This window comes from Salvelinus namaycush, chromosome 22 (genome assembly GCF_016432855.1).
Source record: "Salvelinus namaycush isolate Seneca chromosome 22, SaNama_1.0, whole genome shotgun sequence".
Classification (NCBI taxonomy): domain Eukaryota; kingdom Metazoa; phylum Chordata; class Actinopteri; order Salmoniformes; family Salmonidae; genus Salvelinus; species Salvelinus namaycush.
In genome coordinates this window covers 12653246-12674398 of record NC_052328.1, presented here as the reverse complement: position 1 = coordinate 12674398, position 21153 = coordinate 12653246, and the positions used below count along the sequence as shown (strand labels likewise).

The 21153-nt window shown below is 44.2% G+C and overlaps 1 protein-coding gene across 1 annotated transcript in view; it reads right to left on the bottom strand.

Annotated features, from left to right (window-relative positions):
- The window catches only part of LOC120017399 (alpha-2,8-sialyltransferase 8F-like), a 64413-nt gene extending 45026 nt beyond the window's left edge, over positions 1-19387 (bottom strand). Inside the window, exon 1 of the mRNA XM_038960147.1 lies at positions 19278-19387. Within this exon, the coding sequence (XP_038816075.1) occupies positions 19278-19387 (110 nt within the window). The remainder of the gene's footprint in view (positions 1-19277) is intronic.
- Positions 19388-21153: the final 1766 nt, after the last annotated feature.

Sequence of the window (21153 nt, the reverse complement as noted above, 5' to 3'; positions counted from 1 at the left end):
TGATACAAGTCAGTATTTGGCGTCCATCCATGTCTGAGGACGACGTGGAAACCAGCCACTAGGGGCAACTAGGGGATGGCGGGTGGCAGATTTGGAGTTAATGCCCAAACTTAACCTTAAAAATCATAGAAATTTGACGTCTGGAACAACTCTGGAACAACTTAGAAATTTGATGTTTGAGAAACATGGATGAATATCTAATTCTTACGTGAGACTGTATTTATTTTACAGTTTGTGCTCGGGTAAATAGAAAATTCATCCCCCCCGCCCCACTGGAGAACAGGCTAGGAGAGAACGCTAATGAACGCTCTGTCAAGATAGCGAAGACCAGCAGTGGAGGAGGAGAGGTGAAATGAATGTGGAGGGACTGGAGGACTGGACGGTTGATAAGACTACCAGTTACTGTAACGTACAACTTCCCGCTTCATTAGTTTCCACTCCCCTGGTTAGGCAACCAGTGGCAGACCCCTTTCCCCATCTTCAGCGCCAAATGATATGACAGAAAACTACAGACGACTACTTGGGTCTGAGCTCACTTTACAGAACAACTCTTCATTGCGACTTTCAAAATGTGTCTCAGAACGTTAGTGCCGGGAAACACAATAACAACAGCATAGTCAATTCATTCAGTATATACAGTACATGACCGCCTTCACCAGTTTGTTGGAAAAGGGGTTGGGGAAAGACATGTTCACTTTCCTGTTCCTCCACCGACTCCCTCAGCTCAGCCACTAGGCCCTTACTGGAGCTGACTGCAGTTAGCCTCAATGAAACAAGGAGTCATTTTCAAAGGAACATCAACAGTCCATCTGGAAGAACTTTAAACACCAAGAACTTTATTACATCCAACAATCTGCCAAGATGTCTTTATACCGTTGAGAAAAATGACGATGTAATAGGGTGTAGCAATCAGTGTGTGTGTGTGTGTGTGTGTGTGTGTGTGTGTGTGTGTGTGTGTGTGTGTGTGTGTGTGTGTGTGTGTGTGTGTGTGTGTGTGTGTGTGTGTGTGTGTGTGTGTGTGTGTGTGTGCATTTTATGAGTGCACGCTTGTGTGTTTGCCTGTGTATGTGTGTGTGTTTGTGCCAGTGTCGTGTATTCATGGATGCCAAGTAATAAATCATAAATAAATAAATAATGTATCCTTTGTCTCTCTGTGTTTCATCCTTTTCCTTGAATTCACAAAAGGCTGAATGTCCCACCGAAGAAAGCATTCAGCGAAACAGCGCCCCTCTGTCTCTGTATGTGTAGCCCATCTACCTGATGCTGTCTGGTTAAAAAGAGTATGACATTGTTGCCACCCGTACCATTGAATGCAATGGAAGCCAGCGAGCATTTCACCTCCTTTGGCTATTATTTTTAAAAATTAAAAAATAATCTGCGTTGAGCTAAACTGAGTGAGCTCAACTGTGAATAGTCCAGGCGCACCAAAAAAAGTGTCAAGGGAAGCCAGTTTGGATTTGGCTTCATACCAATCACATCAAATCAAAAGCAAACTGTTATTGACAGAAAAAAATGAATTGTTGCATCTCATTGTGTCGTTGTCCTCCAGTGGCTAGCTAGCTAAAGTTGTCCCTTTCCTAAATTAGCCATGGATGGATATAGGGATTTGGACTTCTGTTTTTACTGAATTCTCCATACTGGCCAATGATTATAACAGCGATTCTGATCCAACCATAATTCATACATTGTGTTCCTGGCCTGAAAGGATGGAAGTTCAATATACAGCTATTGCAGATATAGTGGGCCAATGTTAACTAGCTGGCTCATTGTTGCTCATGAAAGGAAGTTAGGCTAGCGAGCAAGCATTTTAGCCAGGTAGCCTAGAACAACAAAAACTAAAAGTGTGTACTGTATGACAGAGTGATAGACCCTTTAGCCAACATGAAACCGGTGCCCCCGCACATTGACTTTGTACCAGTACCCCCTGTACAGTCTCGCTATTGTTATTTTACTGCTGCTCTTTAATTACGTGTTCCTTTTATTTCTTATTCTTATTCATATTTTTTTAACAGCATTGTTGATTAGGGGCTCATAAGTAAGCATTTCACTGTAAGGTCTACACCTGTTATATTCGGCGCATGTGACTAATAAAATGTGATTTGATTTGAAAGAGAGGAAGACGGCATTGGCATAGGGTGAGTCAACATGTTTTTCCTACTTGTGTGAATGAACGCACACACACACAAATCAGAACCATGGACAGCCACATCCTATTTAGCTTACGTTGATTGGACTAATTATAGTAGTTTTTGGTGTCTTTTAGTTGTCACTGTATTAGATTAAGCATGGCTGATTAGATGGTGTTGAAATGGTGCTGGAATAATCGAGGCAGCTCCTGTTTTCTTTGCGACTTGCAGTAACTCTCAGTGGTTCTAAATCAATAGTTGTTTAGTAGCCCCAAAATGTCTGAAACATTAACTTACTTCACCATGCTGTAGGTCATGTCACTGTTTGTTACATACAATATGTTTTGTGGACTTCACCGGACAGATGTTGCTCTCCAGTTTTGTGGTGAAACAAAGGTGTGGTTGAATTTATTCTGCCACTGTGTCTTCTTATTGTCTTGGCCTTTAGGCCTATATATCACAGTGTCAAGGCATATGAACTAACAGGTTATAGAGCAAACAACACAATTATCACAACACAGGTTGTAATATGGCATTTTATTCTGTCTTGGCTTCCCCAGTGATTTTACCCACGCACCGCTAATGGTGTCCACTTAGCAGTATTGATCTGTCCCAAAATCAAATGACATCATACATATACCTTAACAGACTTCAGGTTTGAAATAACAACCTGGAGAAAGGAAGAAGATTAGGGAATGTTGAAATCACGGGGGAAATGACATGACAGATAAGGGATCGGGCAGGCCCAAGCGTTGCAATATTTATCGTTCTCAGTGAATGCAATTCAACACATCCCACTGTGCACACTGGTTGAATCAACGTTGTTTCCACGTCATTTCAATGAAATGACATTGAACTAACGTGGAATAGACGTTGAATTGACGTCCGTGCCCAGTGGGATATATGCTCCGCACTCTCTCTCTCTCTTTTTATCTCTATCGCGCGCACTCGCTCTCAAAGGCCTGAGGCGAGCTCTCCCGCTCCGACATGCTCCATGGCTTGGGGCGCTCGCGCTCACACACCCCGCTCTGCCTGCAAGTGTGTATGTATGTGTGCTTCAGTATATTCTCATCCACATGGAACCTCCATTAGGCAACCAACAACCTGTAGCTGGTTGTTCAGGTACCCAGGGGAAAGTGTTTAACCCAATTGAAGTGTATACTTTAAATCCAATCCAAGACAAATAATCCCCCTGGTTTTCATTTTAAACCCGTTCTAGCCTTTAATGGCGAAATCAACAGGACTGTGAAGTAGCTGCTTTGAATAGCATTACTAAGTCCGGTATCAAAGGGTAGGGTGTGGTTGTTTTTCACAGAAGCAACCCTTGTGTGTTCTAATACACAGGTAGCGTTATGACTCATAAGGCCTACAACCTCTTCGGCAAATACATGCGGTACTTGAGTACTTGTATACTATTGTGTCCCAGAGATGCATTGGATACTCCTTCAAGCTCTCAATCTAGGATGTTTTTTTAATACAAAATGTGTACATTTTCCCACTATAATTCTTTCCAGTGTTCATTCACCTCCAAAATGAACGGAACCCTCAATAAAGATGAGCAAAAAAGACTGTATAAAATAAATAATACTAACACAATTACTCAGAGAAGTAATATATTTTTGTCAAAATTATTGACACCCCCTGTTTTCAATACCTGTTTTGAATACCCTCCCCTTGAGAGGATAACATTACTGAGCCTTTTTCTAAAATATTTTCTGAGTTGGAGAACACATTGGGAGGGATCTGAGACCATTTCTCCATACAGAATCTTTCCTGATCCTTGATATCCTTCGGTCTGCTCTGTTCAATTCAAATCACAGGTTTTCAATGGTCCGGAGACTAAGATGGCCATTGCAAAATGTAGATTTTGCAGTCAATTAACCATTTCTTTGTGTATTTTGATGTGTACTTGGGGTCATTGTCTTGCTGGAAGATCCACTTGTGGCCAAGTTTCAGCCTCCTGGCAGAAGCAACCAGGTTTTTGGCTAAAATGTCCTTGGTACAGATGTAGTATCTTAATTTGAACCAGCGTCAAACACCAGGAAAGAAATCCTGCAGCAAAAGGATATGTGAATGTTATGTGGATTATAATTAATATACTTTTTTAATGGTCAATCAAGTCTGAAATGTTTAAGGAAATTCCTGCAACAACATGATGCCATTGACGTTAACAAGGGCCCTAGGACCAGTGGAAGCAAAACAGACCCATATTGTCAAATATCCACCACCGTATTTTAAAGTAGGTATGAGGTTATTTTCTGCACATGCATCCATCTTTTGACACCAATCCCACCGCTGGTGTGTGTGGCCAAATACCTCTATTTTTGTGTCATATTTCTCTCGCTCTCTCTCTCCCTCTCTCTGTCGCTCCATTTCTCTCTCCGAGTGGGACTGAGATGAGTCGAGGAATGGAGGAGATCCTAGTACTCGTGATTCCTCAACTTACCTAATGTCACTCACAGTGCGGTTCGCTCTACTGCATTTTTTTGATTCTCATTCAAAAAAAGTAAGAAGTTTAGGTTTTAAACAGTATAAACCATACATAGACCAAAGGCAATAGACAGACACACACGAACATCGATGACATCACACCTGCATTTCTACATTTCATTAGTGTGTGTGGAGGAGTGACACTCTTGACATTAAATGTGCGCGTGTGTGTGTGTGTGTGTGTGTGTGTGTGTGTGTGTGTGTGTGTGTGTGTGTGTGTGTGTGTGTGTGTGTGTGTGTGTGTGTGTGTGTGTGTGTGTGTGTGTGTGTGTGTGTGTGTCCACTTGGGATCTAACCCACCATTTTGGACCAAATGGCTCCATTTCCTCTCAATCTCAGTGAGAAAACGACCCCATCAGTCTCACACCAAACAGCACACATCATTTGGCTTCCCAGACTCTGCTGTTGTTTTTTTAGCTGACCGTGCATTTAGACTCTGGGAAAATCTCTTCAGCCATGGAAAAACAGTTTGAGTCATTATCACCTTAACATCTGCAAGAATCACTCAAGGCCAATGGGACTGTCTAATACTACCTGTTAAATAAGCCCATAGATGGACGGTGGAGCCCAGGTCAGTCCAAACACTAGGGGGCACTAACATACTGTGGTAGATGGCCGAACATCCTCATTACTCTAGCGCGAGGGAATTGGCTGTAGCGTACTCCATTCACTGGCAATGTTCCAGTCACTGTGTGAGATGGTGCGTGAATGGGTATGTGTGCATGCACGTGTGGTTCTATCTGTACTTTATCTGGATGTGTGGTATGTCTGTTAAATGTAGGCTAATGGCTGTAAAGATTTGTGACTCTGATTCAAAAGAACTCTGACAATGCTGAGAAGCTGTACATTCCATTGCAGGCTGCTGAGGGGAGGAAGGCTCATAATAAATGGCTGAAATGGAGTCAATGGAATGGTATCAAACATGTGGTTTCCATGTGGTTGATGCCATTCCAAAGACTCCATTCCAGCCATTATTATCAGCCGTCCACCACACAGCAGCTTCCACTGGTACATTCATAATGGCAGCATGGTCAAGTGGCGGTAACCATGACTAATATACAATACCAGTCAAAAGTTTGGACACACCTACTCATTCCAGGGTTTTTATTTTTACTATTTTGTAGAATAATAGTGAAGACATCAAAACTATGAAATAACACAGAATCATTTAGTGACCAAATAATGTTACATCAAAATATATTTTATATTTGAGGTTCTTCAAAATAGCCACCCTTTGCCTTGATAACAGCTTTGCACACTCTTGGCATTCTCTCAACCAGCTTCACCTGGAATGCTTTTCCAACAGTGTTGAAGGAGTTCCCACTTATGCTGAGCACTTGTTGGGTGCTCGTTGAACATTTAATTCCAAAATGATGAGCATTAATATGAAGTTGGCCCCCTCTTTGCTGCCATAATAGCCTCAACTCTTCTGGGAAGGCTTTCCACTAGATGTTGGAACATTGCTATGGGGATTTAATTCCATTCAGCCGCAAGAGCATTAGTGAGGTCGGGCACTGATGTTGGGTGATTAGACCTGGCTCGCAGTCGGCGTTCCAATTAATCCCAAATGTTTTCGATGGGGTTGAGGTCAGGGCTCAGTTCATGCCAGTCAAGTTCTTCCACACTGATCTCGATAAACCATTACTGTTTGGACCTTTCTTTGTGCACAGGGGCATTGTCATGCTGAAACAGGAAAGGGCCTTCTCCAAACTGTTGCCACAAAGCTGGAAACACAGAATTGTAAAGCAAACTATATACAAGTAACAATGGCTCTAGCTGAAACGCGATCGTGCTCTAGCTGTAACACGAACGGGCTCTAGCTGTAACAGAAGTAGTTCTTGCTGCTGTTCAAAATAAAGACGACTAGGGCTAACAGACGGAGCGGCCACTGTAACAAAACGGGGAGACGGCTGGGGAGGTGGCGAGTCCGACAGAGGCTGCCCCAGTGGTACCAACGAGTATACCAGATTGGCCTTCAATATCATCCTAACAGAATGGTTTCGACATTTATCACTCATTTAAATCTGGTAGTGTTCAGCTATCTTCAACAGCTGTTCTTTAGTACATAATTCTAACAATTCCTCTGAAGGAACACAAATTAACTCGTCTACATTAGACGCCATAGTCACAAGTAACTGATTTAAAAAAGATCTTGCTCTGCCCCTCAGCTGAGCACACCAGACCACAACAAGAGAAGAGCCAATCACACTGGGCACGACAGGAGAGAGATGAGATATAAACTCAGCAAAAAAGAAACGCCCCTTTTTCAGGACCCTGTCTTTCAAAGATCATTCGTAAAAATCCAAATAACTTCACAGATCTTCATTGTAAAGACTGTTTCCCATGCTTGATCAATTAACCAAAAACAATTCATGAACATGCACCTGTGGAACGGTCGTTAAGACACTAACAGCTTACAGACGGTTGGCAATTAAGGTCACAGTTATGAAAACTTAGGACACTAAAGAAGCCTTTCTACTGACTCTGAAAAACACCAAAAGAAAGATGCCCAGGGTCCCTGCTCATCTGCGTGAACGTGCCTTAGGCATGCTGCAAGGAGGCATGAGGACTGCAGATGTGGCCAGGGCAATAAATTGCAATGTCCGTACTGTGAGACGGCTAAGACAGCGCTACTGGGAGACAGGACGGACAGCTGATTGTCCTCACAGTGGCAGACCACGTGTAACAACACCTGCACAGAATCTGTACATCCGAACATCACACCTGTGGGACAGGTACAGGATGGCAACAACAACTACCCGAGTTACACCAGGAACGCACAATCCCTCCATCATTGCTCAGACTGTCCGCAATAGGCTGAGAGAGGCTGGACTGAGGGCTTGTAGGCTTGTTGTAAGGCAGGTCCTCACCAGACATCACCGGCAACAACGTCGCCTATGGGCACAAACCCACCGCCGCTAGACCAGACAGGACTGGCAAAAAGTGCTCTTCACTGACGAGTCGCGGTTTTGTCTCACCAGGGTTGATGGTCGGATTCGCGTTACACCGAGGACTCTACTCTGGATGCTCCATTCCTCTCTGTTTTTACGGTCTCTATATTCCTTTCTGTCTCTTTCCTCATGACACTCTCCCTTCCTGTGTTTTGTCATCCGAATACAGGTGATGTTTACCCCTTTTTTACCTTTGGTGTGTTGATATTGTCTTCTTGGTGTTCTGACCCGGTTAATCAAATTAAATCACTGAGAGACTTCGAGAGCTTGGGACTGTAAGGTTCTAAATGCAAAAAATATAATTCTGAGATAATTGGCTTTAAAGTTCCCAAAATATTGGTTTGAATGGTGTCAGCAATGTTTTATCTTGTTTTTTTTTAAACTTAACAACATGAATTTGGGTACTATATCGGTAGAGAACGCTGAACAGAACAAGACTAATGTCAATAATAAAATGTTGACAAAAAACGCAGATAGAACCTTACAGTACCAAGCTCTCGATTTGCTGTGATCCATAATTGGGGTTCTTTCGAAAATAATTCAAGGGGCCTCCTGAGTGGCGCAGCGCATGCAGTGGTAGAGGTATTACTAAAGACCCGGGTTCATTTCCCAGGCTGTGCCACAACCGGCTGTGGCCGGGAGTCCCATAGGGCGGTGCACAATTGGCCCAGCATCATCTGAGTTAGGGGAGGATTTAGCCGGTGGGGTTTTACTTGGCTCATCGAGCTTTAATGACTCCTTGTGGCAGGCCGGATGCCTGTGAGCTGACACTGGTCGCCAGTTGAAGTGTTCCCTCTGACACATTGGTGCGGCTGGCTTCCGGGTTAAGCTGGCGGGTGTTAAGGAGCGCGGTTAGGCGGGTCATGTTTCGGAGGTCGCATGACTCCACCTTCGCCTCTCCCGAGCACGTTGGGGAGTTGTAGCGATGAGACAAGATTGAAAAAAGGGGGGTAAAATAAATCAAAATTTTAAAAAGCATTCAGACCTCCTTGAAGTGGTGAGAGAGGAATGACGTCCAGACAATCAACAAGAAGAAACTAATATTCCCGTCTCCCGCCATATCTCTATCTCCTGTCTGTTTCGCCAGGTGGGGTCTGTGGGTGGCCAGTGTAAGGTGTGCGTGTGTGTGTGTGATCAAACACACCTGTGTCACTGTCAGGAGACACACCACATACTGGCCAAAACACACACAGACAAAGACCCAGCAGCAGCCTGCCATCTGATGCCTGGCCAAGTGAAATAACTAAACATCTTACTGAGCCAAAATTGGTTGAATAAAAAAATGTCATTGCAAAAAGTCATCAACATAAAGGAATGTGGTCTTTTTTTCACCCGACGTTTAACCTAAATCCAATGACATGGGGAAATGTTTGGTTGATTTTACATTGAATTCAAAAACTAGACGTTGAATTGACGTCTGTGCCCAGTGGGATGTGTCTCTGAGCGAAAGGGGAGAGAAGTACCGTTGGATGTGTGTGTGTGTGTGTGTGTGTGTGTGTGTGTGTGTGTGTGTGTGTGTGTGTGTGTGTGTGTGTGTGTGTGTGTGTGTGTGTGTGTGTGTGTGTGTGTGTGTGTGTGTGTGTGTGTGTGTGGTGGCGGGGTGTCTGTCCGACTGTCCTGCATGTTTAGTCTTTTTATGACTTTTGCCTATTGATTAGAATGAAAATGTGCATTCTGCCTTTCCCAACTCCACCAGAAATGCAGACACACACACTCGCACACATTGAGAGGCACAGGGTCAGCCACAGTGCTGCACCCCTGGATGGAGAGCAATTGTGTTGTGTTAAATGTTTTTGCTTAAGGGCACAACAGAAAGAGATGGTATAAAGGATCAGAAGCCTTCCATCGGACAGTTTCAGTTCCATTCGTATGTCGCCCGGCCCAGTGATTAAACCAACAACCTTCCCACAGCTGGTCCATCCCTCTAACCTCAGCGCTACTGCCGTCCCCCTGTGTACCTGACTCTGTGTTCTTTGCAGCTTTGCACTCTGTCTGGTCTTCCCCATGTGCACCTGGTCATGGGTGTTATGCATGGCTCTGCATGACTTTGTGTGTGTGTGTGTACACGTGGAGACACATATTTCCATGCATGCACACAACCTTTCAGAGGCCACTGTGAAGGAATCTGGATTCAGCAGCGGTGAACCCCTATTTCCGCACCCCTCTTCCTTCCCCCTCCTAACCCCACCACCATACAGCCCCTGGACAGCAGAAAGAGGAGTGGGACAACATTCCACAGGCCACAATGAACAGCTTGACCAACTCTATGCGAAGGAGTTGTGTCTTGCTGCATGATGACTGGTGGTCACACCACATACTGACTGGTTATCTGATCCACGCCCCAACCTACTTTTAAAGTTATCTGTGACCAACAGATGCAAATCTGTATTCCCAGTCATGTGAAATCAATATATTAGGGCCTAGTGAATTCATGTTGCATTTATGTTGCATGTTATCAGTTATACTTTTGTTCAGTGTTTATGGTCTCCTCAACTCCTCTCCCCTGCAGTAGACACAAAGTCTCTCCCACTGAGATTCACTCTTTTTTTAGGACAGTGTATGCATCACAAATGGCACCCTGTTCCCTTCACAGTGCACTATAGTGACCAGGGCCCATCTAAAGTAGGGCACTACAAAGGGACTACGGTGCCATTTGGGACGGAAGCAGGGTGTTACTGTAGTAGCCTCCAGAGGTGAACTTCTCACACGGGCAGGTTATCAGGGTGAATGCAATCTAAAGTACAATGGGAATGAATGGGAACAAGGGAAAGTTCAACTACTGCAGGAACTGAGGACAATAGAAGCCACGCAGACCTCCTTTATCAGTCTTTTTGAGTTGTTTGAAGAAGTGGGCAGTATAGAAAGATTGAGAATAAGATAAAAGGGTCTAGATACAGTGTTATTAGATGCAATATTATTATCTATTTGTGTACGTTACTATCAACACATTGCTAGTTACAGGTAAATATCAGAGGAGATGGACCATTCTTGATTTGTGGTGGGAATGGTGTCCCTGGACGTTGGCACCATGTAAAACACTTTAAAATAACAGAAATTAAACTGTTATTTAAAAAGAAAACATGTAAGTCATTCATACTGCAAAACATATTTGTATGCTTTGTGGAAAATACTGGGGGCAAGCAAATTGGCTTGTCCCAATGGTGATCAATAGAAATCAATAGAAATGTAATGTATATTACTTTGAATGCCATGAATTGAATAAAAGCATTATATTTACTGAATAGATAAACAAAAAAACGACGATTTGAATCATTTAAAATGAATACGTGTCCTTCAATATCATTGGTGTTATCATTACAAAAACAGCTATTTTAAAAACTTCCTGTGGCAAATGGTTCATTGAAGGAGCGGGATTTATGGAGGTGCATGCTGAGTCTGCACACTTTCCCAATATACTACCATTTTAAAGATATCTTTGGTAATATCATGTGTCTAAATCAAATGTGTCATTGGTGTTTGTCCATTTTATGTAAAGGAAAATGTAATTATGAGAAAAACAATGAATGAAATCACGTAATTCATAGATCTTTGCATGATTGATGAACTCTTGATGAAAAAAATGTTTCACTGGTGTTACCATCACTGGTGTTAATGCTCCTTAACGGTGTTAATGCTCCTTAACGGTGTTAATGCTCCTTAACGGTGTTAATGCTCCTTAACGGTGTTAATGCTCCTTAACGGTGTTACTGCTCCTTAACGGTGTTAATGCTCCTTAGCGGTGTTACTGCTCCTTAACGGTGTTACTGCTCCTTAACGGTGTTACTACTCCTTAACGGTGTTACTGCTCCTTAACGGTGTTACTGCTCCTTAACGGTGTTACTGCTCCTTAACGGTGTTAATGCTCCTTAACGGTGTTAATGCTCCTTAGCGGTGTTACTGCTCCTTAACGGTGTTAATGCTCCTTAACGGTGTTAATGCTCCTTAGCGGTGTTACTGCTCCTTAACGGTGTTAATGCTCCTTAACGATGTTACTGCTCCTTAACGGTGTTAATGCTCCTTAGCGGTGTTACTACTCCTTAACGGTGTTAATGCTCCTTAACGGTGTTAATGCTCCTTAACGGTGTTACTGCTCCTTAACGGTGTTACTACTCCTTAACGGTGTTACTGCTCCTTAACGGTGTTAATGCTCCTTAGCGGTGTTACTGCTCCTTAACGGTGTTAATGCTCCTTAACGGTGTTAATGCTCCTTAGCGGTGTTACTGCTCCTTAACGGTGTTAATGCTCCTTAACGATGTTACTGCTCCTTAACGATGTTACTGCTCCTTAACGGTGTTAATGCTCCTTAGCGGTGTTACTACTCCTTAACGGTGTTAATGCTCCTTAACGGTGTTAATGCTCCTTAACGGTGTTACTGCTCCTTAACGGTGTTACTACTCCTTAACGGTGTTACTGCTCCTTAACGGTGTTAATGCTCCTTAACGGTGTTAATGCTCCTTAACGGTGTTACTGCTCCTTAACGGTGTTAATGCTCCTTAGCGGTGTTACTACTCCTTAACGGTGTTAATGCTCCTTAACGGTGTTAATGCTCCTTATGTTATCAACACAAAACCATTCAGTATTGTTACAGTATAATATAACAGTACCTCACGATATATCTTAACCAAATCCTACTGTATTACTTTTGTCAGGTATGACCAAAGGATGTGCAGCAGAGAAACAGAAGCTATACAGACAATACAGGAGAAATACAGAAATCTGACTTTTGCATTTCAATTGGGTGTCGGGAGAGGAATTGTAACATATTTCATGGCATTTTCTGTTTTAAGATGTAATAAATGATTGAAGTTGCTTCGAATAATAATGTGTCAAGTCATCAGCGTTACATTATGTGCAGTGTAAAAGCACAGGTTATTGGTGTTTTCTACATGTTACGGTAGTTTTACCAACCTCATTGTAACATTATTCCCAAGCAAACATTTTAAGAATATAATTATTACATATTAATAACTCACCTTCAATTATTGTTGACGATCCAACAATAATGTAAATAATAATATCTACCATTTAGGACGGCATGGGTTTTTTAGAAACGGAGGATAGGGCAATCTGATCCTAGATCTGTGATTAGGGCAAACCTCAAGCATTGTATTGCGGTATCATCATCCATCATGAAGTCATTAATAGTTCACGTTCAATGTTGGACAGGTTTTTGAGCTCAATGTTGATCTAGAATGGCAGTGTGAATATGGGTGAATGGCTAAGAGAGTAATGCCAGCTTAGGGTTTAAGACTAGGGCTGGGCAGCAGTAGAGGAAGGACATTTCCAGGCCATGGTTTGTATGAAGCTAGTTTATTGAAGGGACAGGGCAGCATGACTTACTGTAATGTATTGTGGGAGGACGGCACACAGTACTGTCTGGGTAATCTATTGTGGGCCCATGGCTGTATTGTGGACGGCTGGGCTGTGTGCGGGATAGCGGTGTGTGTGTGGGCAGTCTATTGTAAGGCCCTGGCATTGGGCAAACATGTTTGCAGAGTGTTAATCATTGTGTGAGTCCGTTGATGGCCTATGCCAGCTCTCTGGCCGTGGTTCCCTTCATTAAAGACTTGACCAGGGAGACAGGACAATGGATCCACTGTCGGCCTAGTGAATCAAACACAAACATCTCTCTCTCTCTCTCTCTCTCTCTCTCTCTTTCTCTCTGTTTCTTTCTCTCTGTCCATCTCTCTCTGTTGCTATCTCGTTCTCTCCCACAACTCTGTCTTCTTTCAACTCAAATCTTCGTCCCTCAAAACCCGCAAGGACACAAATGCAGACCTTTCTGTTTTCCTTTACCGACTCTCTTTTTCTCCCCTTATATGTAATGTAAATAATAATATCTACCATTTAGCGGATTATTTTATCCAAAGCGACTTACAGTCAAGCGTGCATACATTTTTAAGTATGGGTGGTCAAATCAAATCAAATCAAATTGTATTTGTCACAAGCGCCGAATACAACAGGTGACAGGCTTCCACCCTACAGTGAAATGCTTACTTACAAGCCCCTAACCAACAATGCAGTTTTAAGAAAAGTACCTACAAAAAATATATATATTAAAAAATGTAAATAAATCAAAGTAACAAATAATTAAGAGCAGCAGTAAAATAACAATAGCGAGGCTATATACAGGGGGTACCGGTACAGAGTCAATGTGCGAGGGCACCGGTTAGTCGAGGTAATTGAGGTAATATAGGTAGAGTTATGCCAGGTCACTGACTTCCTCCCTATAGGCTGTCTCATCCGTGATCAGGCTCCCACCTTCGTGTCATCAGCAAGCTTAATGATGTTGTTGGAGTAGTGCACGGCCATGAAGTCGTGGGTGAACAGAGAGTACAGGAGGGGACTAAGCACGCACCCCTGAGGGTGCCCCATGTTGAGGGTCAGCGTGGCGGAAGTGTTGTTGCCTACAGCTCAGTGTACAACAGCATAGTGCCTTCCAAGCTCATCACTAATCAGATTTACGACCACTCAGTTCATACAATCAATAAATCAAATGTAGTATATTTTCACATAGATGACCTGCAGGGTCAACTAATAATCACAGTGGTTATACAGTAGAAGTTGGCTTTTCAGAGCCGAGCAAAGAGGTCGAGACAGCAGGTGAGATAGAGAGGGAAATGGAGAGGGAGAGGGAGGGCCTCACATACAGTAGGTGTTCCTCTTGTCCAGGTGGGAGAGGGCAGTGTAGAGTGAAATAGAGATTGCATCATCTGTGGATCTGTTGGGGCGGTATGTGAATTGGAGCGGGTCGAGGATGTCTGGGATGATGGTGTTGATAAGTCAGCGGTCGTATCAGGATTTATTATAATCATCCGGATTAGTGTCCCGCTCCTTGAAAGCGGCAGCTCTAGACATTAGCTCAGTGCAGATGTTTCTTGTAATCCATGGCTTCTGGTTGGGACGTGTACGTACGGTCACTGTGGGGACGACGTACATATGTTATGAATCCCGGAATATATTCCAGTCTGTGCTAGCGAAACAGTCCTGTAGATTAGATTCTGCTTCATCTGAACACTGGTACCTCCTATTCAAGCTTTTGCTTGTGCATTTTCTTGTTTACTTATGGCCCTATGCAGCTCGTTGAGTGCGGTCTTAGTGCCAGCATCGGTTTGTGGTGGTAAATAGGCAGCTATGAAAAATATAGATGAAAACGCTCTTGGTAAATAGTATGGTATGCAACTTATCATGAGGTATTCTAACTCAGGCGAGCAGAACCTTGAGACTTCCTTAACATTAGTGTCAAAAAGACCGTCCTGCTCCCCTCCTCTCTACCTAACTTCGCCTCACCGTCCCCTTAGACTAAGCTCCCCCTTGAGGCCTGTGGCCTTTGAAAGACTTTGGCCCTTTATAGGCCCCAATTAAAGACAATGCCATTTAGGTTAGAGGCCTTTTCGTGGATGTTAGTAATTCCATAATAAATATTGGGGCGGCTGTAAAAAAGGCCGTCCTGCTCCCCTCCACTCTACCTAACTTACCCTCACAGTCCCCTTAGTTTCCCTTAAGTCCCGTTAGTTTGGCTGCTTAGCCTAACTCAGTTGTCCATCATAGCCCTGCCTTTCCCAACCAATCAGAGCACTTGGAAATGCGTATCTGGACACTACACCCTCCCGCTCCGGTCAGAGTATTAACGTTGTCCAAACAAACAAGACACACGGTTTCTGATGACTTTTTATTGTGGACATTAACACAAATACCTGAATGTTGTACAAGCATCGAAATAACCACAACAAGTAAGATTCCAAGTCGCTCCAATCAAGACGAAGACAAGGAATACAAACCCTGAAAGGAGAAAAATCCACCTTGTTCTTATTAAGTACGTAGCGGGTGAGGGCTCAGAAGCCAACTGCTCAGTCGCGCTCCAGCTAGTTGTTTTTACACAGTCCTTCATTTCGCTGGATTTCTGACTAACTACAGGAAGATTGGCTTCATTAGCCGATAAAATCCCAATTTGGACCTCATACCATGATGGCCACCTAATCATATCCAATTGGTTCATCCCCCTTCCTCTCCCCTGTAACTATTCCCCAGGTCGTTGATGTAAATGAGAATATGTTCTCAGTCAACTTACCTGGTAAAATAAGGGTTAAATTAAAAAATTTAATAAATTACCAGTTTCCGCACCCCAGGATGCAGACGATTTTCCCTGCATTTCTAAGCTGTATGGGGCTGCTGTCACCACCCACACAAACCTGTCACATCCCAGAGGAAGTTGAGCTGCGAGGCCCTACACACCTCTCTCATTGTACCATTGACCAGCCCTGTTCCAGGTCTCGTCTGTGGTCAAGGCGTGACCACACCCTCTCAAGTTGGGAGCTGCAGAGGGACTACGAGGAGTTGCTCTATGAGAGAGAAGAGATCAGGAGGGAGTACTTTAGGTCCACCCGGCCTGAGTCACCACCGTAGGAGCACCACTACCGCCACCACTCTAGCCGGGCGATTTGAAATCCAAATAAAAATCAATTTAAATTACAGGTTTTAATGCAACAAAATAGGAAAAACAGCAAGGGGATGAATACATTTGCAAGGCACTGTACGTCCCGAGGTGGCCCAGCTATTCACCAGATTGACTTCGCTCCAAGCCCCCACGGCTGGAGACTACTTTATATCTGTCGGAAGCGCCAACTCCCCCCGAGGTGGTCCAGCTACTGCTCTGCCGATCGACATCCCTCTAGGCCCCCCCAGCCAGAGGCACGGAGGTTTCGGGTCCGCTTCTGCTCCCCAGAGCGGCCTAGGTTCCCGGCAGACGAAAGCAACTTCAGAGGCCACAGTTAACCACACCAAGGTCTGCACCCCCCTCAGTCAAAGCCTCGACAAGCCATAGTTAAGGAGACTCCCGCTTCAATCGTGGAGCAACAGCCAGCCACTTCCATGGGGCCCGTTCTGGTCGCTGTTGCGGAGTCATCCTCTCCTCCCAGTGGGGATCCTCTGCTAGTTGAGTCAAATGCTTTGGTGCCTGAGGTTCAACTGTCTGATGCCCTGAAACCTTTAACCACGAAGTCTCCACCTGCCTCTGCCACTCTTGACCTATAGCGAAAGCCAGCGGTGAATTCGTCACCTACTCCTAGGATGGAGCCACAGCCTGCAGCTACAGAAGACGTTGGGCCCTCTCCAGTCTTGCTTACCAGCACCGTGCTAGTTCCCAATCCCAAGGGTCCTGCTACCTCCAGACCTTCCAGACCTCGTCTCAGGGGACTCGCCAGACATCACCCCGGGTGACCCACCAGAAGTTACACCTGATACACTCTGACCTAGCTGCCCTGTAAAAATAACCCAGTAAAATACTACTTGAGTAAAAGTCTAAAACTATTTAGTTTAAAATATACTTAAGAATCAAAAGTAAAAGTATTAAATGAACTATACACATTTTTATTCACCCATAGCCTGCATTCAGAATGACTGCCAGGGTTAGAAAGATGTATAAATAAGTACCTAAACCAGGGATCATCAACTAGATTCAGCCATGGGCCAATATTTTCTCAAGCGGATTGTCAGCGGGCAATAAGTATCAATAATCTGTAAACTGCATATTATCCGCAAGAAACCCAAACAGATATAATGTTTGACTGAAACATAATAATTTCAAACCTTGCTGACATTTGCATATGATCACATGTGTCGCATGGGTCTCCCAAGTGGTGCAGCGGTCTGAGGCACTAGAGTGCTAGAGGCGTCACTATAGATCCTGGTTCGATCCCGGGCTGTATCACAACCGGTCGTGATTGAGAGTCCCATAGGGCGGTACACAATTGGCCCAGCGTCGTTCTGGTTAGGGTTTGGCCGGTGTAGGCCGTCATCGTTCTTAACTGACTTGCCTTGTTTAATAAAGTTTTTTTTTTAAGTCTGTCTATTATACTTGGGAATAGATTTCTTGAATTAAAATCACTTGGAGCTGATTTTCTGTTTTTACAGTCTTTTATGTCCAACAACAATAAAATAAAAAAGTTAATAAAGTGTTGTCTATTTTAAATGCTCAGAGAACTGGGGGGGGGGAATAAAAGCACCCGCGGAACAAATTCGGACCCACGGGCCGCCAGTTGTGGAACCCTGACCTAAACCATCTATACGGGAACAACCATTTCAATAACAGGTGCAATACGTTTAACTAACAGATTGGATTATTTATTTTATTTTTTATTTATCTTTGTGTTGCATAAGATTGATGCGTCAATCAATGTACATGCAAAAACACAGATATTGAAACAAACAATTCTACAAATCAAACTGCAATAGAGCATGCTGGGAAATACTGTATGGTAATGATGGGCATGGTTTTAAGTATTTTACTCTACACAGAGTGAAAATGACACAGTCACACTTACCTCTGGTAATTAACACCAACACTGGGGTTATTTTATGCCACTTAGTGTTAATTTCAGTCTTTGAAGAGTTTATTTAACTATTTTTGAATAAAATAATTGTAACGCTGCGGTAATAACTCTCCATTATTTCCTGTGTGTGTGTGTGTGTGTGTGTGTGTGTGTGTGTGTGTGTGTGTGTGTGTGTGTGTGTGTGTGTGTGTGTGTGTGTGTGTGTGTGTGTGTGTGTGTGTGTAGACCCCAGCCCGTGAGACTCAGCCTCTTCCAGTATCTAGTTCACCTGTCCCTATGGATCAGAGCTGTGGGCCAGGCAAGGGACCAGACCAGGGTCAAGGCAGAATGGGGGGTAACAGCGGGGTGTGGGGGTGCCTCTCTTTAGGTCTGTGCTCTTCATGCGGGGCGTAACTGGGATCAAAGAGCCACTGACACCCCTGGCTCCCCGGGGCTGTATACCCCTGTACCCCTTCCTCCCCTCCCCTCGCCTTCTCACCCCTCACTCCCTCTCTTCTTCCAGCAACAAAGCAAGCAGCCATCGATTGTGTTTGGAAGACAGGTGGGGATCCAGGACTGCAGTACAGCGGGATTCACGTCTCTCATTACTGCATCTGGACCAGTATGTGAGTTGTAGCTATCTGACTATCCACAATAAAAATGAAGAGAGACTTCCTCTTTTCCATCCTCTGATTCCCCTAAATACTCTTAACCCCCTCATTCACTCAACAGACAAGTCACAAGACCCCCTCCCTCTTTCCCCCCACAGACACACCCAAACCCAGTCTCCAGCATCAGTTATCAGGTGGGGTTTGTGTACGATTCCCATATACAACGAGAGCAGAGGTTTCATAAGACTTGAAAGGCTCTATAACCATTCCCTGCCTTGACAATGGCAATGGAACAATCTATCACCCTTAACCTGGTTTCTATTGCATGTGTTCAATAATCGCCCAAAAAATAATTGCATGCGTACACATCTGGATGTGCTTCAGGGTTCGTGGTGACCTTCGCCGGTTTATCTACCAAACACAGGAAGTTGGCTGGGGAGTAAACAGGAAGTGAGGTCATGGTGGAGGTACAATTTGTCATGAAGCTCTCAGGAAGTAAACCCTTTGGAGTTGACACAAAGTGCATTGTGTCTTTTGGAGGTGAGGGCCTGGTAGGAAAGGCCTATCAAAAGTCTAATGAAGAAATAGTAATCACTCACTAAACATCCCAAAGAAGCTGGGGAAAAAAAGATAGCAATGAGAAGAGAAGAAATGTATGCAGCTATACTATCTTTATTCCTCAGAGCATTCCTTCCTCCTCATCCCGCATGACTCTGTCAGCTTCACGCCCACTGGGAAATTACAGCCTGCAGGCTCACCAATCACAAAGCATGTCTCTCACAAACCCACCAATCACAGGTCTCGTGGGCTGTCACCGTGCAGGGTGGTTGGCTCAAGGTGGTCATTTTCTCCTGCAGCCTGTACTTACAGTAGGGCCCTGGGAACAGGAGGTCAGCCATCATGGCGCCCAACGTAACGTACCCTCTCAGAGCCAGAGACGCTAGGTTTCCAGATGTTAACGGTCAACTCCACACTCACTTTCTTACTAACCATAACCCATTTCTGTAGTAGCAATCTGAAGATGCGTACAGTAAACGTATGTTATATATTGTATATATGAAAAGTTGATATTTTGAGGTACGAAATTCATGGAGCATTTGTTCCAGAACTCTAATGGCAAGGTGTCAACATTTACAGCGAGCAACTTAAAATAGGATTCCCAGACTGCTGAGCATGATGCTGCCACTATGAGTTGACAGAGTAGTTATTCCAAGCAGCAGTGAGTATGACACATATCTTTAGGAATGAGAGGCTGCTGGGTGTTAGTAAATTGTAAATTTACTTGCATAATCTCTAAAGTACATTTTGACAGCGTCGTTCGTCATCTGTTGCCTCAACCAGCTGTTGGGTAGTTAAAAGAGCCTTTAGAGTAAACCGTTATCATTTGAGAACAGTCAGCTCCACAAATGTGTATGTGTTTGTATGCGCGTGTGTGTATTCGTGTGCGTGCTGTGCGTGTGCGTATGTGTGTGTGCCTACGAAGTGTGTGTGTGCCTACGTAGTGTGTGTGTGAGTGTTTGTGTTTCTCCAGGAGTCTGGACTGGAATCTGCTGCCTCATGGCGAGGCTGTGGTGTTGCGGTGTCTGTCTAATCACTGTATTTAAGGCTGTGTGTTCACAGGCCTGAGCTGCCGCGCCGAGTCTAGCTGATGGAGAGACCCACAACTGGCTCTTACCCCTAAACCTCTCCCAACTTACACACACACACACACACACACACACACACACACACACACACACACACACACACACACACACACACACACACACACACACACACACACACACACACACACACACACACACACACACACACACACACACACGAGCGAGCAGGACAGAAGACAGAGACCAAGAACCCAAACAAAAAGATCAGAGAGTGAAAAAGCCATCTATCTTACTCTTTAAAAGTTGATGTTAGGCAAATGTTCAACCTTTCAATTATGGTAATTAGATATGCGTTTTTCTCTCTCCTCCTGTTAGTGTTGCTGAAGATGGTCCATGTGTACACGCATTGAAAGACTGGGATCCTCCTGTGTGACTGAATGGGCTGGATTACGATAGAGAGCTGGGTAGAAATTGTGTGGGGTTTAGTCTGGTTTAAGAGCGGGTCAAGGGGGAGGGTGTTCGTGTGCATTTCTAAGTGGGTTGAAAAATGGTTGCAAGCTTCACTCGGGATGTCTTAGGACTCCAAGAACTGTTCCAGTATCAAAATATAAACATCTTGAAATATAATGACAAAAGTACGATGCAGAGTGGCTGATGCCTGAGGCAGTCAGATAGGGAACCAACGTGTTGCATAAGCAACGTGTTGTTTCAAAGGAGACAGCAGTGGAATTTGAGTCTGTGTTGAGGGTAAGTGTGGGTTCGGAGGTGATGACCTAGGAGTGTTTATGTCGGGGGAGGGGCTTAGTCAGGTCAAAGGGGAAATCATGGAGTAAAGGAGTGTATTCAGGAAGTAATAGGTGTTGTTTGATGTTTAAATATGTGTGTTTGGGAGTGCAACGGAGGGTGTTGGTATTCACAGAGACCTGTTATGTGTGTGCATCTGGCTTTCTGTGTCTGTGTCTGCTTGTGCTTATGCTTGCTTGCGTGTGCCTGCCTGTATGTTTGTGAGTTTATGTATGTGCTTGCGTGCGCCCGTTTGTGTGTGTCCAGAGGTGCTG